General features: G+C 55.8%; 4 protein-coding genes across 4 annotated transcripts; 1 reads left to right on the forward strand and 3 right to left on the reverse strand.

Annotated features, from left to right (window-relative positions):
- Window positions 1–165: 165 nt before the first annotated feature.
- Window positions 166–781, reverse strand: VDBG_04167 (elongation of fatty acids protein; the record flags this gene model as incomplete). The annotated part of the gene is made up of 2 exons (XM_003006168.1): window positions 166–273; window positions 359–781. 2 exons carry the CDS (start codon window positions 779–781, stop codon window positions 166–168), a joined length of 531 nt encoding a protein of 176 aa, XP_003006214.1.
- A 1,797-nt stretch (window positions 782–2,578) lies between these two features.
- VDBG_04168 (cytochrome c oxidase polypeptide VI) lies at window positions 2,579–3,454 on the forward strand (the record flags this gene model as incomplete). The annotated part of the gene is made up of 3 exons (XM_003006169.1): window positions 2,579–2,772; window positions 2,992–3,037; window positions 3,212–3,454. The coding sequence occupies 3 exons, from the start codon at window positions 2,579–2,581 to the stop codon at window positions 3,452–3,454; spliced, it is 483 nt and encodes a 160-aa protein (XP_003006215.1).
- A 952-nt stretch (window positions 3,455–4,406) lies between these two features.
- On the reverse strand, window positions 4,407–8,302 carry VDBG_04169 (conserved hypothetical protein; the record flags this gene model as incomplete). The annotated part of the gene is made up of 4 exons (XM_003006170.1): window positions 4,407–4,904; window positions 4,960–5,157; window positions 5,220–8,033; window positions 8,090–8,302. 4 exons carry the CDS (start codon window positions 8,300–8,302, stop codon window positions 4,407–4,409), a joined length of 3,723 nt encoding a protein of 1,240 aa, XP_003006216.1.
- Window positions 8,303–9,299: 997 nt separating this feature from the next.
- Window positions 9,300–11,117, reverse strand: VDBG_04170 (aspartokinase; the record flags this gene model as incomplete). The annotated part of the gene is made up of 6 exons (XM_003006171.1): window positions 9,300–9,397; window positions 9,456–9,975; window positions 10,052–10,700; window positions 10,776–10,856; window positions 10,923–10,942; window positions 10,980–11,117. 6 exons carry the CDS (start codon window positions 11,115–11,117, stop codon window positions 9,300–9,302), a joined length of 1,506 nt encoding a protein of 501 aa, XP_003006217.1.
- Between the last annotated feature and the right edge of the window lie 1,485 nt (window positions 11,118–12,602).

The raw sequence follows: 12,602 nt of genomic DNA on the forward strand, positions 1-12,602 counted from the left end.
ACCCAGTACATGACGACGTGGACGGTCCAGTTCCAGGGTGATGGGGACCCAAGAAGACGGCCGGTGGAGCCCGATGAGCTGGGTGTAGCACAGGAAAGGCGGTCGCGCCGTGGTGGTAGCAGTGGAGGAAGGCTGCGAGCCGGTTAGGAACGGGATCTACGTGTCTCACATGACAGCGGCAAATAGGGGGCGGCTGCACATACTCAGGGGCTTCTTCTTGAGGAAAAGGAAGCAGGTGTCGAGGAGCTCGAGATACTTGGTCAGGTAGTTCAGCTGGGGAGGAGATTACGTGTCAGCGCGTGCACCAAACGGTAGAAGCCGACAACGCCGGTTGACGCTGGACGATTTGTAGACGTACGTAGTAGAGGACGACGAGAGGCTGAGTCCAGCCGCCTTCCTTGTCGCAAATGGCGTGGAAGACGCCGCCGCGAACGACGGTGGGCAGGAGCTGCTCGACGAAGAGGACCAGAAGTATGCCGGAGATGGCGGTAAGATAAAAGTTGTGGATCAAGAACAGCGTCTTGAGCTTGAAAGGCTCGCGGTTGCGCATCCACTCACGGCCACCGAAGATGATGGTGTAGTAGATGACGATGAAGATGAGGGTCTCCTTAAGGGTGGACATGGGAGTGTCACCCTGCTTGAAGCGGAACTCGCTGGCGGGATAGCCTACGACGGCGGTCCATGCCTTGTCGAAGATGGGCCACAGCTCGATGCCGAAGGGACGGTCGATGGTGGGGAGCGGGAGCTGCTCGTAAAAGGTGGTGGGAGTGACAGACGCCATTGTGAGAGATGGGGGGCGCGAGTGGCCGAGGTCGTTGTATGTGGTCTTGTGAGTGTCGGTATGGAGCGCGACGAGACGCGTATTATGTCCACGACGAGACGGAAAGTATGCGGGATTGCGCAAAGGCCAGAGGCGTAAGCGCGGGAAAGAACAAGGCGAACCCTAAGGAGTGACGAGAAGGAAGAGACAAAGTGTGTCCGCAACGAGCCCAAAGGACGGAGTCGATACGGGGAGGAAAAGGGGGGGAGAGGGAGAAAGGGAGTGAAAGGGGAGAAGGTCAAGTGGGATGAAAAGAGAAGGGGATCGTGGAGAGGAAAAGGCATCTGGCGATCGAAAAGGGGACGTGGACGGGATTTTTCCAGAAAGCCAATCCCAAGCCCAACCAATGGTTCAGCGCCCGTTGTCGAGTCGCGGCAGCGACCAGCGGCCAAGCCGGCCCCCCCTCCCCCCAAGACGTGCTTGTACTCGATACTTTGGCCTTGGGGGCCTTTGGGAATGGGGTTGACCAGGCCCAAGCAGGAAATGAGCTATGCTTCTGCATGTGATGAGCTTGTTGAGGCCCTCTGGCCAATGGGACATCAGAGAATTGGTCGCTGGCCTGGGGCACTGCCAAGGGGCTCATCAGCAGCACGTGACCTGCCACCTCGGCGGTCGGCAGCGAAAGCAGTGCTGCAAGTACTCGGTACTTGTTGTTTGCCCGACTGTACTGCAATCTCCGTATTCATGTGCGACGGCAGGGACGACGTCAGCGGGCTCGATACAGGGGGCTCGCTTTAGGGGAAACAGCCTCGGTCAACAAAGAGCATTGGAGCATTGGAGCATTGGAGCATTTGGGTTTTCCTCCTCCTGCAGAGCTGAAGTACATGTTCAGTGGCACGGTACCACGGAACGTCCCAGCAGCCATAATAGCCCATCAGTTATATCGTATCCAGTCCCGAGAGGTCCGGGCGGGGAGGTCAACAAGGAGCAGACAGAAAGGAGGAGACAAAAATGAAGAGATAAACAGGAGTGACGGAGGGTTTGTCCTCGACAATGTCTTCAATTGGGCCCCAACAAACTGAACCCAAGGGCACGCAGCTGCAAACATCTCCCACAAGCGACTTTGGCTTACTAAGGCCAAAGACAGCCAAGCCATGCCGTCTGGTCAGTGTAGGCGACTGACCGCGCAGTGTGGCATGCATTTCGCGGCATTCATACGTGGCCGTCGTCGGTGTCTGTCCGGGCATTGAGGGAGATGACCGAGTCGAGTCAGGTCCGCCCTCCGTCAAGATGGGACACTACCAGAGCGTGCCTTCATGAGGAGAGGTAGGTAGGTAGGTAGGTACCTGGAGGCATGGTGGACAGCTGGTTCAGACCTCTGATTACTGATGTAGAGACTCACTCCAGCTCCAGGGCTTCAGTCCAGCTCCAGGGCTTGCACGTTAGTTGCACTGTAAAACATCCACTGCAAGCCCCCTGGAAGCCCCCGAAGGACAGCTGTGTCACGCCGACACGGCACTGTCTGGGGCACAGCTCCCCGATGAGGGCAAGCGCAGATTAGTCATCCAATCAAAAGGCCGCAGAATCCAATCCTTTCCCCCCTGCACCCAAACACAATTGGCACCGACATCATTCGATCCAACCGAAAGCTGACTCTGGTCCCCAAGCCCGGCATCGTGGAACCTTACCTGAACGCAAAAAAACCGGAACAACCTCGATCCACCACCTACCACTCCCAACCACAACTACCACCCATCACCACCACCACCACCACCTCCTCTCTAATCACGACGACCACCGTCCCCCCACACCGTCGCCATGTCTGCCGCTCTCCTTCGCGTCGCCGCCCGCCGCGGCTTCTTCAACGCCAACCCCGTCGTCCGCTCCGCCCCCCTCGCCGCTCGCGCTGCCGTCCTCCTTCCCATGGCTGCCGGCTCGGCCTCCCACTTCAGCACCGTGCCTGCCAGGCGCTCCGAGCACCAGGAGGAGACCTTCGAGGAGTTCTCTGCCAGGTACGCCGCATTCTCGCCCTCCTCTCGACGGTCAATTGGGCAGGGCGATGACTGCACTGTCGCGTCAGTCTGCTGCGGCTCCTCGGCAAAGGAGCGTTTTTCTCTCCCTCGGTGGCACCAGCAGACCATCGCGACAGCCGCCCTCTCAATTGACCGCGCCATCGCCGCAATGCACTCAATTGCATCGAGCTCCCGCTGACTATTTTTTTCCACCGCCAGGTTCGAGAAGGAATTCGACGCCGTCAACGACGTTTTTGAGCTTCAGGTAAGAACGACCTCTCTCTCGCACCCGCCCAATCCCCGGTACCCCGGCCGGGGGTATAAAAGTGGTCTGATCACAGAAAGAACACAACCCATCACCCACGAGTCGGCACACTCGCAACAACGACCACCTTACCAAGAATTGAATGACGGCTAACGTGAAACCCCAATTCTGCAGCGCAACCTCAACAACGCCTTCGCCTACGATCTCGTTCCCTCCCCCACAGTCGTCGCCGCCGCGTTAAAGGCGGCCCGCCGCGTCAACGACTTCGCCACCGCCGTCCGCGTCTTCGAGGGCGTCAAGGCCAAGGTCGAGAACAAGGGCCAGTACGAGCAGTACCTCGCCGAGCTCAAGCCCCTGAGGGAAGAGCTCGGCCTCTCCCTCAAGGAGGACATCTACCCCGAGCAGCAGCAGCAGTAAACGCCGCCGCGCGGCTTCGCTGCCTGTGTCTGTTAGGGCGCGTGTCGGCCGCGCCTCTGGTCTTTTTGGCCGCTGCTCTCTGGGTTCGCTCATTGCGGTTGTTCTGAGGGAGTGCGACAGGGGACTGGACCGTCTGTATGGATGAGGTTCGAGCCCGGTGAGATGGGGTCAGCTGTCACGGTGGAGAGGGAGCTGTATGTGTGATCGTGTCAACGGAGAATGCTTGTGTGACGGCTTTGTATATTCTACTACTAGAGGCTAAGACCAGAAACACGCCAGTTCGTGCTTGCCTGCGTCGTGTTGTGAACCTTTGGCTGATAGAAAAAGAACGGGGAGTTATCTTTGCGCTCGACAATTGGGCCAACGCCGCCTGACTGTTGTTCTCTGCCTTGTCTCGATACTGCCAGTGCCTATGGAGCTCGACAGTGTCCTAAGACCACGCTGACCACAAATTTGCCTAAGGATTTCATATCCGCAGACAAGGACGACATGAACCTGATCGACTGTACCTGTGTTCCATGGACAACATCTCACCACCATTGTGACTCAGACTGGATGAACAATAGATAAGACTGACTGACTACCCTTTAACGCCCAGAACCACCGGTAAATCCGGCGAGGCATGCATGCTGTACCCTGCCTGGACCATGTATAGCTCCCTAGAAGATAGAAAAAAACACAGAAAGGAGATGCTTCTGTCCACAATCTTTCGCGTGATATCATAATACGAAGCTAGTTCGGAAGCTTTCGTCAGAACGGCACCGTCATGATACGTTTCCTCTAGTCAATAATGTTGCATCACAGGACGACAGCAACACGGCGTCCTTGCCTTACTCAAAGCCGGTCCCGTAAATGATTGAACCGCCCATTCGCCGCAGACGACGCCGCAAACAAGGGAGGAGGCGGCGGCGGCGCAGGCGTCTCGACGACGTGAGATGGCGACGTCCCTCTGCTACCCGGCGTAGCGCCTGCGGACGCACCCAGCGTGCTTAAGCCCCCGCGTCCATTGCGCGGCGTCATGACGCCCATGCGCGGGCTTCGGGGAACACTCGTCCCACGCGTCTCGCGGTCGCCCATTCTTCAGCGACCTGAGTTCTTTCGCGGGTGGGGCTCCGAGCTCCTCGTTCGCGGTCCTTGGCGGAGCGGTCTGCGCCCTCCCACTACTAATCGCTGGAGGTCTTTCTGGCTGCTGTCCGCGTTTGATCTGCTGAAATTCTTGACGAGGCTCCTCCGAGAACTGCTGCTTGAGCTGCGCAACCTGCTCTCGAAGCTCCTTGTTCTCCTGCACGGTGTCATTGACGTGCTGCCGCTCATCCTGGTATTGACCTCTCGCGAAGTCAAAGTCGCTTTCCTTGCTCTTCAATTTCTTCTCAGAGACGTATTTCTTCCGCGCAGCACTGAGCTCTTGCTCCTCTCGTCTAGCCCAGCGAGCACGCTGTCTTTGGACGCGCTGTCAACTCGCTGAAGCGCAGGATGGCATCCCGCTCCGCGAGACGCGCACGAACCGCCTGTTCTTGCTCGACGGCCTGGTTTCGCTCCTTCTCAAAGCCCGCACGTTCGCTCAGAGCAGCCATGTGCTGTTTCTGGATCACTTCGGCTGTTGATTCGTGGCTCTTAATCTGTTTCGACATCCGCGTGATCTGCTTGCGAGTGATAGCCTCGAGCTCATCTTTATCTCTTAATTGGGATTCCAATTCAGTGTTCTGTGGAGAGTTAGTCAATGGTTCTTGTGAGCAGTGCCACAAACAACCCGTGCTTGGCCTACCTTTTGCGTGAGAGCCCCCCATGCGGCCCGAGTTAACATGACCTGCTCCTTGGCTGGGTCTGGGTCGATCAGTTCTCGGACTGTGGTATCAAGTTCCGCCGGCGTCTGTGCCACTGATTGTGAGCGGCGCAAGCGTTTCGGTGACCCGACAGGTGGCCCGTCGTGCTTGCGTTTGAGGGCAGAGATTTGACGGGCTTCGAGCTGGGATTGAGGTTGCGTCTGGCTTTTCTGCGCGTTATCGTAAAAGTCTAGGAGATCGCTGGGGATCAACTCCGGTTCCCAATCAAATGCAAGATCAGGATCCAGGAGGTGCTCTGCGAATTCCGCCACAACCCTCTCTACGTCTTGATCGCCGTGATTGGCCAATACTGCTCGGCTCTGGAAAATGGAGATCAAGAGTGCGTTCTTGCGGTCAAGATCCCCGAAATCTGTTGGGATGACCACTTCGAAATGCTCGATTGAATACGTGATGACCAGACTGATCACGACTGGCTTCTTGCTGGGCTCAGCTTGCTCCACCTGCTGCGAAGCTACAGACGTGGCGTAAGCAGAGTCATACCCAATGACAATATCGAAGGCGAGGGCGTCCACATCCTGATCAGCATGGGCAAGCTGAACGACGAGCTCAGATTCCTCACGATCGCTGGGCTTTATGGTGCCGATGATTGCTTGCAGGTACCCGAGAAGCTTCTGGCTTCGTGCGACGATCAGAACCTTCTTATCAGTGTAGGCTAGGCGTTCCAAAAGTCGGCCAACAAAGTAGAATTTACTATTCGTGCCCATGGCATGCTTCTGTATATCGGTCGTATCAAGCTGACGAAGTTCATCTGCGCCAAGCGATGCTGGGTGGTCGCAAATGTCGAACAGATCACCAAAGAACCGGTCGATCTGGGCTGATAGTTGCGCATCTGGCGGAGTTCCCTCGTTGCTCTGCTGGTTGTTGAACGCTTCAATTTCACGTCGGTACCGAAGAATGGTGTTGAGGTACACTTCTTTCATGTTCGCAGGAAGGGGTAAGGTCACCATGTATTGATCCGAGCCTGGCACCTCTGAAGATGGTGAAGAAGTGATTTCAGGGTCCACAGCCTCGATAGACATCGTCGGGGGCTCCAAGGGGGCCTGCATCAGACTTTCGGGTTCTACTGTTCGACTGATCTCTGATGGAGAAATTGTTGCCGGAAAGACCTCAGGTACAGATTCGGGTTGAAGAAGGGCGCCAGACATGTCAGTCGATGTCGCCATCTCAAGATGGGATTCGTTGACGGGCTCCTGCAGCTCATTCATGACAGGCATCAGCGGAAGCGAAGTAGGTTCCGGCGCCGACAACAATATGTCGTTAGCAACTGGCAGGGCACCTGGCAAGGTCGTTTGAGTCTCTCCCGAAATCGTCATCTCCTGGTTTAGATCTTCGGCCGGAAATTTCGTCCGATTTGAGGAGCCGATGAAGTCGAACAAGTCATTGACGTCCGGAAACTCGGATATAGGCGCCGAAGATTCCGCATTTTGCTGCCCCGCAGCCGCATCAAGAAGCAAAGCGACCGGGTCGTCCTCATCTGGCGCAACTCCGCTCATCTCGGAGGAATGAGCTGGTAGCGAGCTGGATGTTCGGGAGTCAGAGCAGATGGCCTTCCGCACAACCGAGTCTGGCACGACGTTATCGGGCGAACTGCTGTCGCAGGTGACTTGGCTCACCGCAATGCTAGCCTGCGCCGGGTCGATTTGTGCTGCTTGCTCGGTAAGGACGTCCTGGCTCTGAGGAACTTCGACAACCGCCAGCGCGTATGAACCGGCAGATTCTAGTTGCTCCTGGCGTTGGGTCAACGGCAAGGGTGCACCAGAGCTAGACTCGGGCACAATCTCTCGGGAATCTAGCGCGGAGCTCGCAATCAGCTCAAGATCAAATCCGAAATCTGGCTGCGAAAAGAACTTTGGGGATCCTCCCGGTCTGTGAGACTCTTCGACAAGTTCGTTCAGAGAGCTATGCTGTTCGTTGGCCTGTTCTCTCGTATCTCCGATATCGGGCTGGTGCGAAGGAATTTCGGGGTCCTGTGTTCGTGAAGCGTCACCCGTTGATGGATCGACAAGAGACTGACTGGGTACGAGGGATTTTCCTAAGCTGGAGTCCTTCTGGGAGTCGGGAATCTCGAGGCGGGGCCGAGGAACAGTTTGAGACACCGAAAGGGCTTGAGAAGAAGAGCCTGTCTGAGTATCGTCAAGCCAATCCTGGGAGTCCGGGATGGTTTCTTGGCTATGAAATGCGGGTTCGAGCGTGATTTGCGCGTCGAGTTCTTCCAGGGCGGACAATGATTGGGAGTGCGAGTTTGCAGTCTGTTGGGAAGACTCAGGAAAGCTGTGGTACTGGGAGGTGTCGATGGCGGCCTTGCTCGGAAGCTCCACGAAGATACTACTGGTGTTTGGTCTTTCGAAGTTGTCCGAAGCTTCTGGTGTGTATGCTTCCTCGGAAGGAAGTGAAGACAGGTCAACACTAAGCCTCGGACGCTTGGATGCGCGCACGTCGTCGGCTGTGAGGCCAGGGAGAAAGTCGGCAACCGAAGACGAGCGGGCACGACTGTCAAGGGGGCGAGGCCTCTTGCGACGGTTGGCTGGAAGGACGTCTTGGCTGCTATCAACGGACTGTGGCGAGGCGATTCGTGTTTCCGCCGTGGTTGTTGCTGCGGTTGCGACTACGGACGTTCGAGGGTTGCTCTTCTTGGTCGTCGTGGTCTTTTGCGCCCGTGTCTTTTGACTCTGAGCCTGTGCCTTCTCAGATTCCCACTCTTCGATAGCTGCTTCCGTTACACCTTCAGCAGAAATCTGTATTTCGTATTAGCACCGTGTTTGTCAGGAGCTTGCGCAGGCGTCCAACATACCCACTGTAGAGGGAACTCCTGTCCGGTTTGGGGATCCGAAGCCCAGCGAACGAGGTAGGATGGCTTCTTGTTTCTCCTCCTTTCTTTAACAATGCCGACGATGGGCCAGAAATCTCCTTCCTCTGCGCCTTGACTGTCTATTTGTTCTGGATCGTGGTCTGCGCTGCGTACCGAGTCCGATTCAACAGGAAGCACCCCCGGACGACTAGGCATTGACGGCGAGCCAGGAGGCGAACGGTTCCCTTGGTCGTGGCCTCTCGGGTCATCGCTGTTGCCGAGATGCTGCGACGGAATAGTGCGGGCGAGAGAGTCGTCGGTCGAGGCAGCACGGGTCTGGGGTCGGGCTTCGGCTTGGTTGTTGATGGGTGGTTTAGTCGCGGTGCTGCCAGAGCTTCGAAGTCGCCTGTTGCTGGTCTTGAGCTCTGAGCCAATCACACGTGACGAGCGTGGCATCGTGCAACCTCCCAGGGTAGCATGCGCCTGCCAATCAGCGCGAGCAGACCAGCGAAGAGAGAGCCACAAGGTGGGGCTTTGCAAGCAAGGGGACTATGGGGAAGTTACTGGTGGGATGCGAGTCTGTCTCGTCGCTGTCAACGGACGTGTTTGCTGCAGTGAATATTTCGTTTCGAAGAACCATGCCAGACGGGAGGAGCGGATGATGCACTCGAGTAAATTCGAAGTGTGAATAGGGTAGGTACCTAATAAGGTGAGGGAGGGAGGTAAGAAAGGCAGTGAATGTGGATGCCCTCCGGGTCGTGCCTTCGTTGGGGAAACTGAATCACCAGTGATTCTTTTGGTTGGCTGGTCATGCAAACACCATGTGCTCAGACAAGACGATGCTGGAACACGTCAAATGGTACAGCCAACGATCGAAACAGGGGCCAAGGATACAAAGAGCTTTCTTCCCTTTGCTAGGTAGGTAAGAGTAGTAGCCAAAGACCCATCTGTTTGTCAACGCCCTCCAAGCGGTTGCCATATGACTGCACCGCCTTCGAAAGACGGCAAAGGGCCATGACCTACCTACACTGCTTCACCAAGACGATCAAGGACGCAAATCGGACTACGAGTGGCAAGAATATACGAAAAAAATGTCTATTGAGCGCCAAAATCCTTCAGCCTGAAACCACTTTTCATCCAGATGCTCTTGATATACGGGTATGTAAGACAGGTTCAACCAGGTAAATGTCCAGAACTGTATATCCTCTCTACCTTAGTCGAGGAAAGTAAACAAATTGGTGTGCAAAATGTTCATGGCTCGAGTCGCATCGCGCGCACCGATGACACACGAAATGTTGATCTCACTCGCGCCTGACGAGTGGTTAGCAAAAGCGGGAAAATATGCGAAGGCAGGAAATCGTAGGCATACCCTGCGAGATCATCTCCAGGTTGACTTGGTGCTCGCCCAGAGTCGAGAACATGCGACCCGCGATACCGACCATGTTCTTCATCTCGGCACCAACGAGGCTGAGAATCGCCATGTCGTGTAGGATGCTGACATCACCGCAGTCCTCAAGCTCGAGCCTCGCCTTGTCAAATTGGCCCGGCTCCGAGTTGCCAACGTGGATGGCCATGGACACGTGCACCTCACTGGTGGAAATGAGATCGACGGAGACCTGATGCCTGTCCAGGATGGAGAAGACCTTGGCGAAGAAACCGTGCGATATGGAGCGCTTGTTCGAGTGCACGTTGATGACGGAGATCTTATCCTTGATTGTCACAGCCGTGGGCCTCTTTGGTTTCTTAAGCCGAGCGGGATCTGACCACGCGTGGCGTTGAATCTGGTGGCCTGCTGCAAGAACGGGGTCGGGGACGACGATCGTGCCGACGCCAGTGGGGTTCTTGACATTCTTGATGCGGATCGGTATCGGGGGGTTCGCGTGGATAACCTGGTCCATGGTGAGATGGTGGATAACCTCGGAGCCGTAGAATGTCAGCTCCGCTGCCTCGGATGGCGTGATGGACGGTAGAAGTCGTGCCGTGGGCACCTTTGCTCGGATCGGCCGTAAAAATGCCGTCGACTTCCTTCCAGACCTGCAACTCGTCGGCGCGCATACCGACAGCGCAAAGCGCAGCGCAGAGGTCAGTGTAGCCTCGGCCGATGTCGCCATCAATCAGGCTGCCGGGAACGTTGCCAAAGAAGCCAGTGACGACGGGAACTCTATCCTCGCACGCCAGAATCTTCTTGTTCAACAGTGCGGTCGCTTCTTGATAGAAAGACACATCCAGCCGGGCCGTGGCGTCATAGTGGAAGACGTCGCTCAAATCAACGTACTCCGAGGCAACTCCTTGATCTTGAAGCAATATAGCCATGAAGCGGCAGCTGAGTTTCTCGCCGAAGCTGATGACACGGTCCTTGGATCTGGCGTTCACCTCGAGATTGAAGCGTTTTGCGGCCACAATGTACTCTGTAAGCTCCTGGCACTCATCTTTGATCTGTTGGGACAGGGCATGTTGGAGGTCCTCGTTGCGAATAAAGTTGTGTACCGCGAGCACGTGCTCGCTACTGATGTCGCTGATGAGGCTCTTGGCCTCCTCCATGAGCTCGTTCTGCACATCTTCGTCGTTGGTCGCGGCGGCAATGCCCTTGAGCTTGTTATAGATGCCGAGCAAGCTAGTCCACAGGATTAGGCGCAAGGCTCGGGATTTCAGGGATTGCGCTGAGTGACGATGCACGAAAGTGACTCACCGACTTGTCGTACCCTCAGCCTTCTTGCCCGTACTCCTGGCCGAGCAGACGACGACGACTCTATGTTCAGAAAGATTGGCCCTGAATAAAATGGTAAGTCAATTGATCTCGTCGTGTTTGGTGAACTTGATAATGGTGGCTTCTCACTTCACTATGTCTTTCGCAATCTGCAAATCGGTGTCAGTATGAATATGAGAGGTTTACCGGTTGGAGACGAAGTGAGAGATTATGAGACGAGGGCGAAAGACTCACCTTGTCCGGAAACTTGCCGACACTTGTGCCGCCAAACTTTTGCACAACCCATCCATAGTTGGATGCGTTACCTGTCAATTGGCCGCCCATGGCGGTGGTACAGTAAGTCGCAAGGAGCGAGTTGTCGGCAGGTGAGACAGGTGTTGGCTGTATGTGCCGAACAGTGCGCCGTGGACGTGGGGTTGCAGCAAGTGAGAGACCCCGGGTGAGGTGTCTACAGGTTGCTGATGTGTGCCTGTTGTAGGTAGGTCGAGCGAAATCCCACCAGCGCCGATAGAGTAGAGTGAAGACCAAGTGGTGAAGTTGAGGTGTGAACCGTTCAGTGGTGACAAAGTTGGTCTACTTTAGGTGGGACTTGTGGGGGACGAAATCGGCGGCGGCTGACGGGTGTAGACGCTGCTAATGGCTCGCTGGTAGGCGGCTGGATGAAGCCGGAGGCCGGTAAACCGGAGCCTGGAGTCTGGAGCACTAACAAAAATTTCTCCAGCACCCAGTGTTCCCCAATGGGCAGCACCCGAGGGTGACTCCGTCTCACGCTTGCAGCTGTCGCGGAGCATGTGCAGCCCTGCCGTTCTCGGAACCCGTCTGTCAGGCACTGACTGGGATTGGTACCTTGCATGTCTCAGGTCTTGGGAATCTGGGCACAACCACAGTTCGATCATATTTGCGCGTTTCCTCTACTCCCTGCTTGCATTGCCACGCTGCAATGGACGAATACTGCCATATTTTAATCGTTCAGCCATTAAACTCTCTCATGTCTTGAGGCCTGTTTTTTGTTGATGCGCCATGCAGGAGGGGGCGTCCCAGGGTATGTATGGCTCTGTACCTTATGGGGTACTCGCGACCGTTGAGGTGAATACCTATTCCCTTTGATGAGTCGAAGGTACCCATGACGGCGATCTCGACGCCAAACCATGTTCCAGTGCTCGTAGCTACAGCTCAATTCAACATGTGATCCCGTGTATTCGATTTGGACTTCAGCCGTGATTCTCTAGCCAACCGGTTCTCAACTATAACGAAACGAAACCATCGTATTGCACATCCTCCAAGTCCAAGGCTGGGTACTGAAGCAAGAATTAAAAGCATTAAATCGCCACCAAACCCCGTGAACGCCCCTTTCTTTCAGGCCTTTCAGCTCAAAGCCCAGACCCAGAAATCAAACCACCGACCCATCGACGCCACATTGGTTCAGTAACCCAGGCTCCCCAATAAGATGGCGCACCTGCCGAACCGCGAACCGCAAACCCCCTAAAACGAAAAGTGACCAAACCCCCTTCCTCGTTCGTACATTCGTGCCGTCGTTACCACACGCGTCGTCATTGATCGATGCCCTGCCCTGAAGACAGCAGGGCCTGGTCGACTTCGGTCTGTGAGAAGGTGTACTTGTCCATGGGGAACTCCTCGTCAGGCGTTCGAATCCCGATCCCGCTGTCGTCAGGATTGCAACCTCTATAGAGGCCCGCCGGATCTACCTGTGTCGTACTATTTGTGGATGGAAACGGTGCCCGGTCAGGTTGCGCGGAAGGTAGGTTGGAGAAGTTGACTCTTCACTTCCGCGCTTTGGCGCGCAGTTTC

The sequence above is a fragment of the Verticillium alfalfae genome, genomic scaffold (genome assembly GCF_000150825.1).
Source record: "Verticillium alfalfae VaMs.102 supercont1.4 genomic scaffold, whole genome shotgun sequence".
NCBI classification, from domain to species: domain Eukaryota; kingdom Fungi; phylum Ascomycota; class Sordariomycetes; order Glomerellales; family Plectosphaerellaceae; genus Verticillium; species Verticillium alfalfae.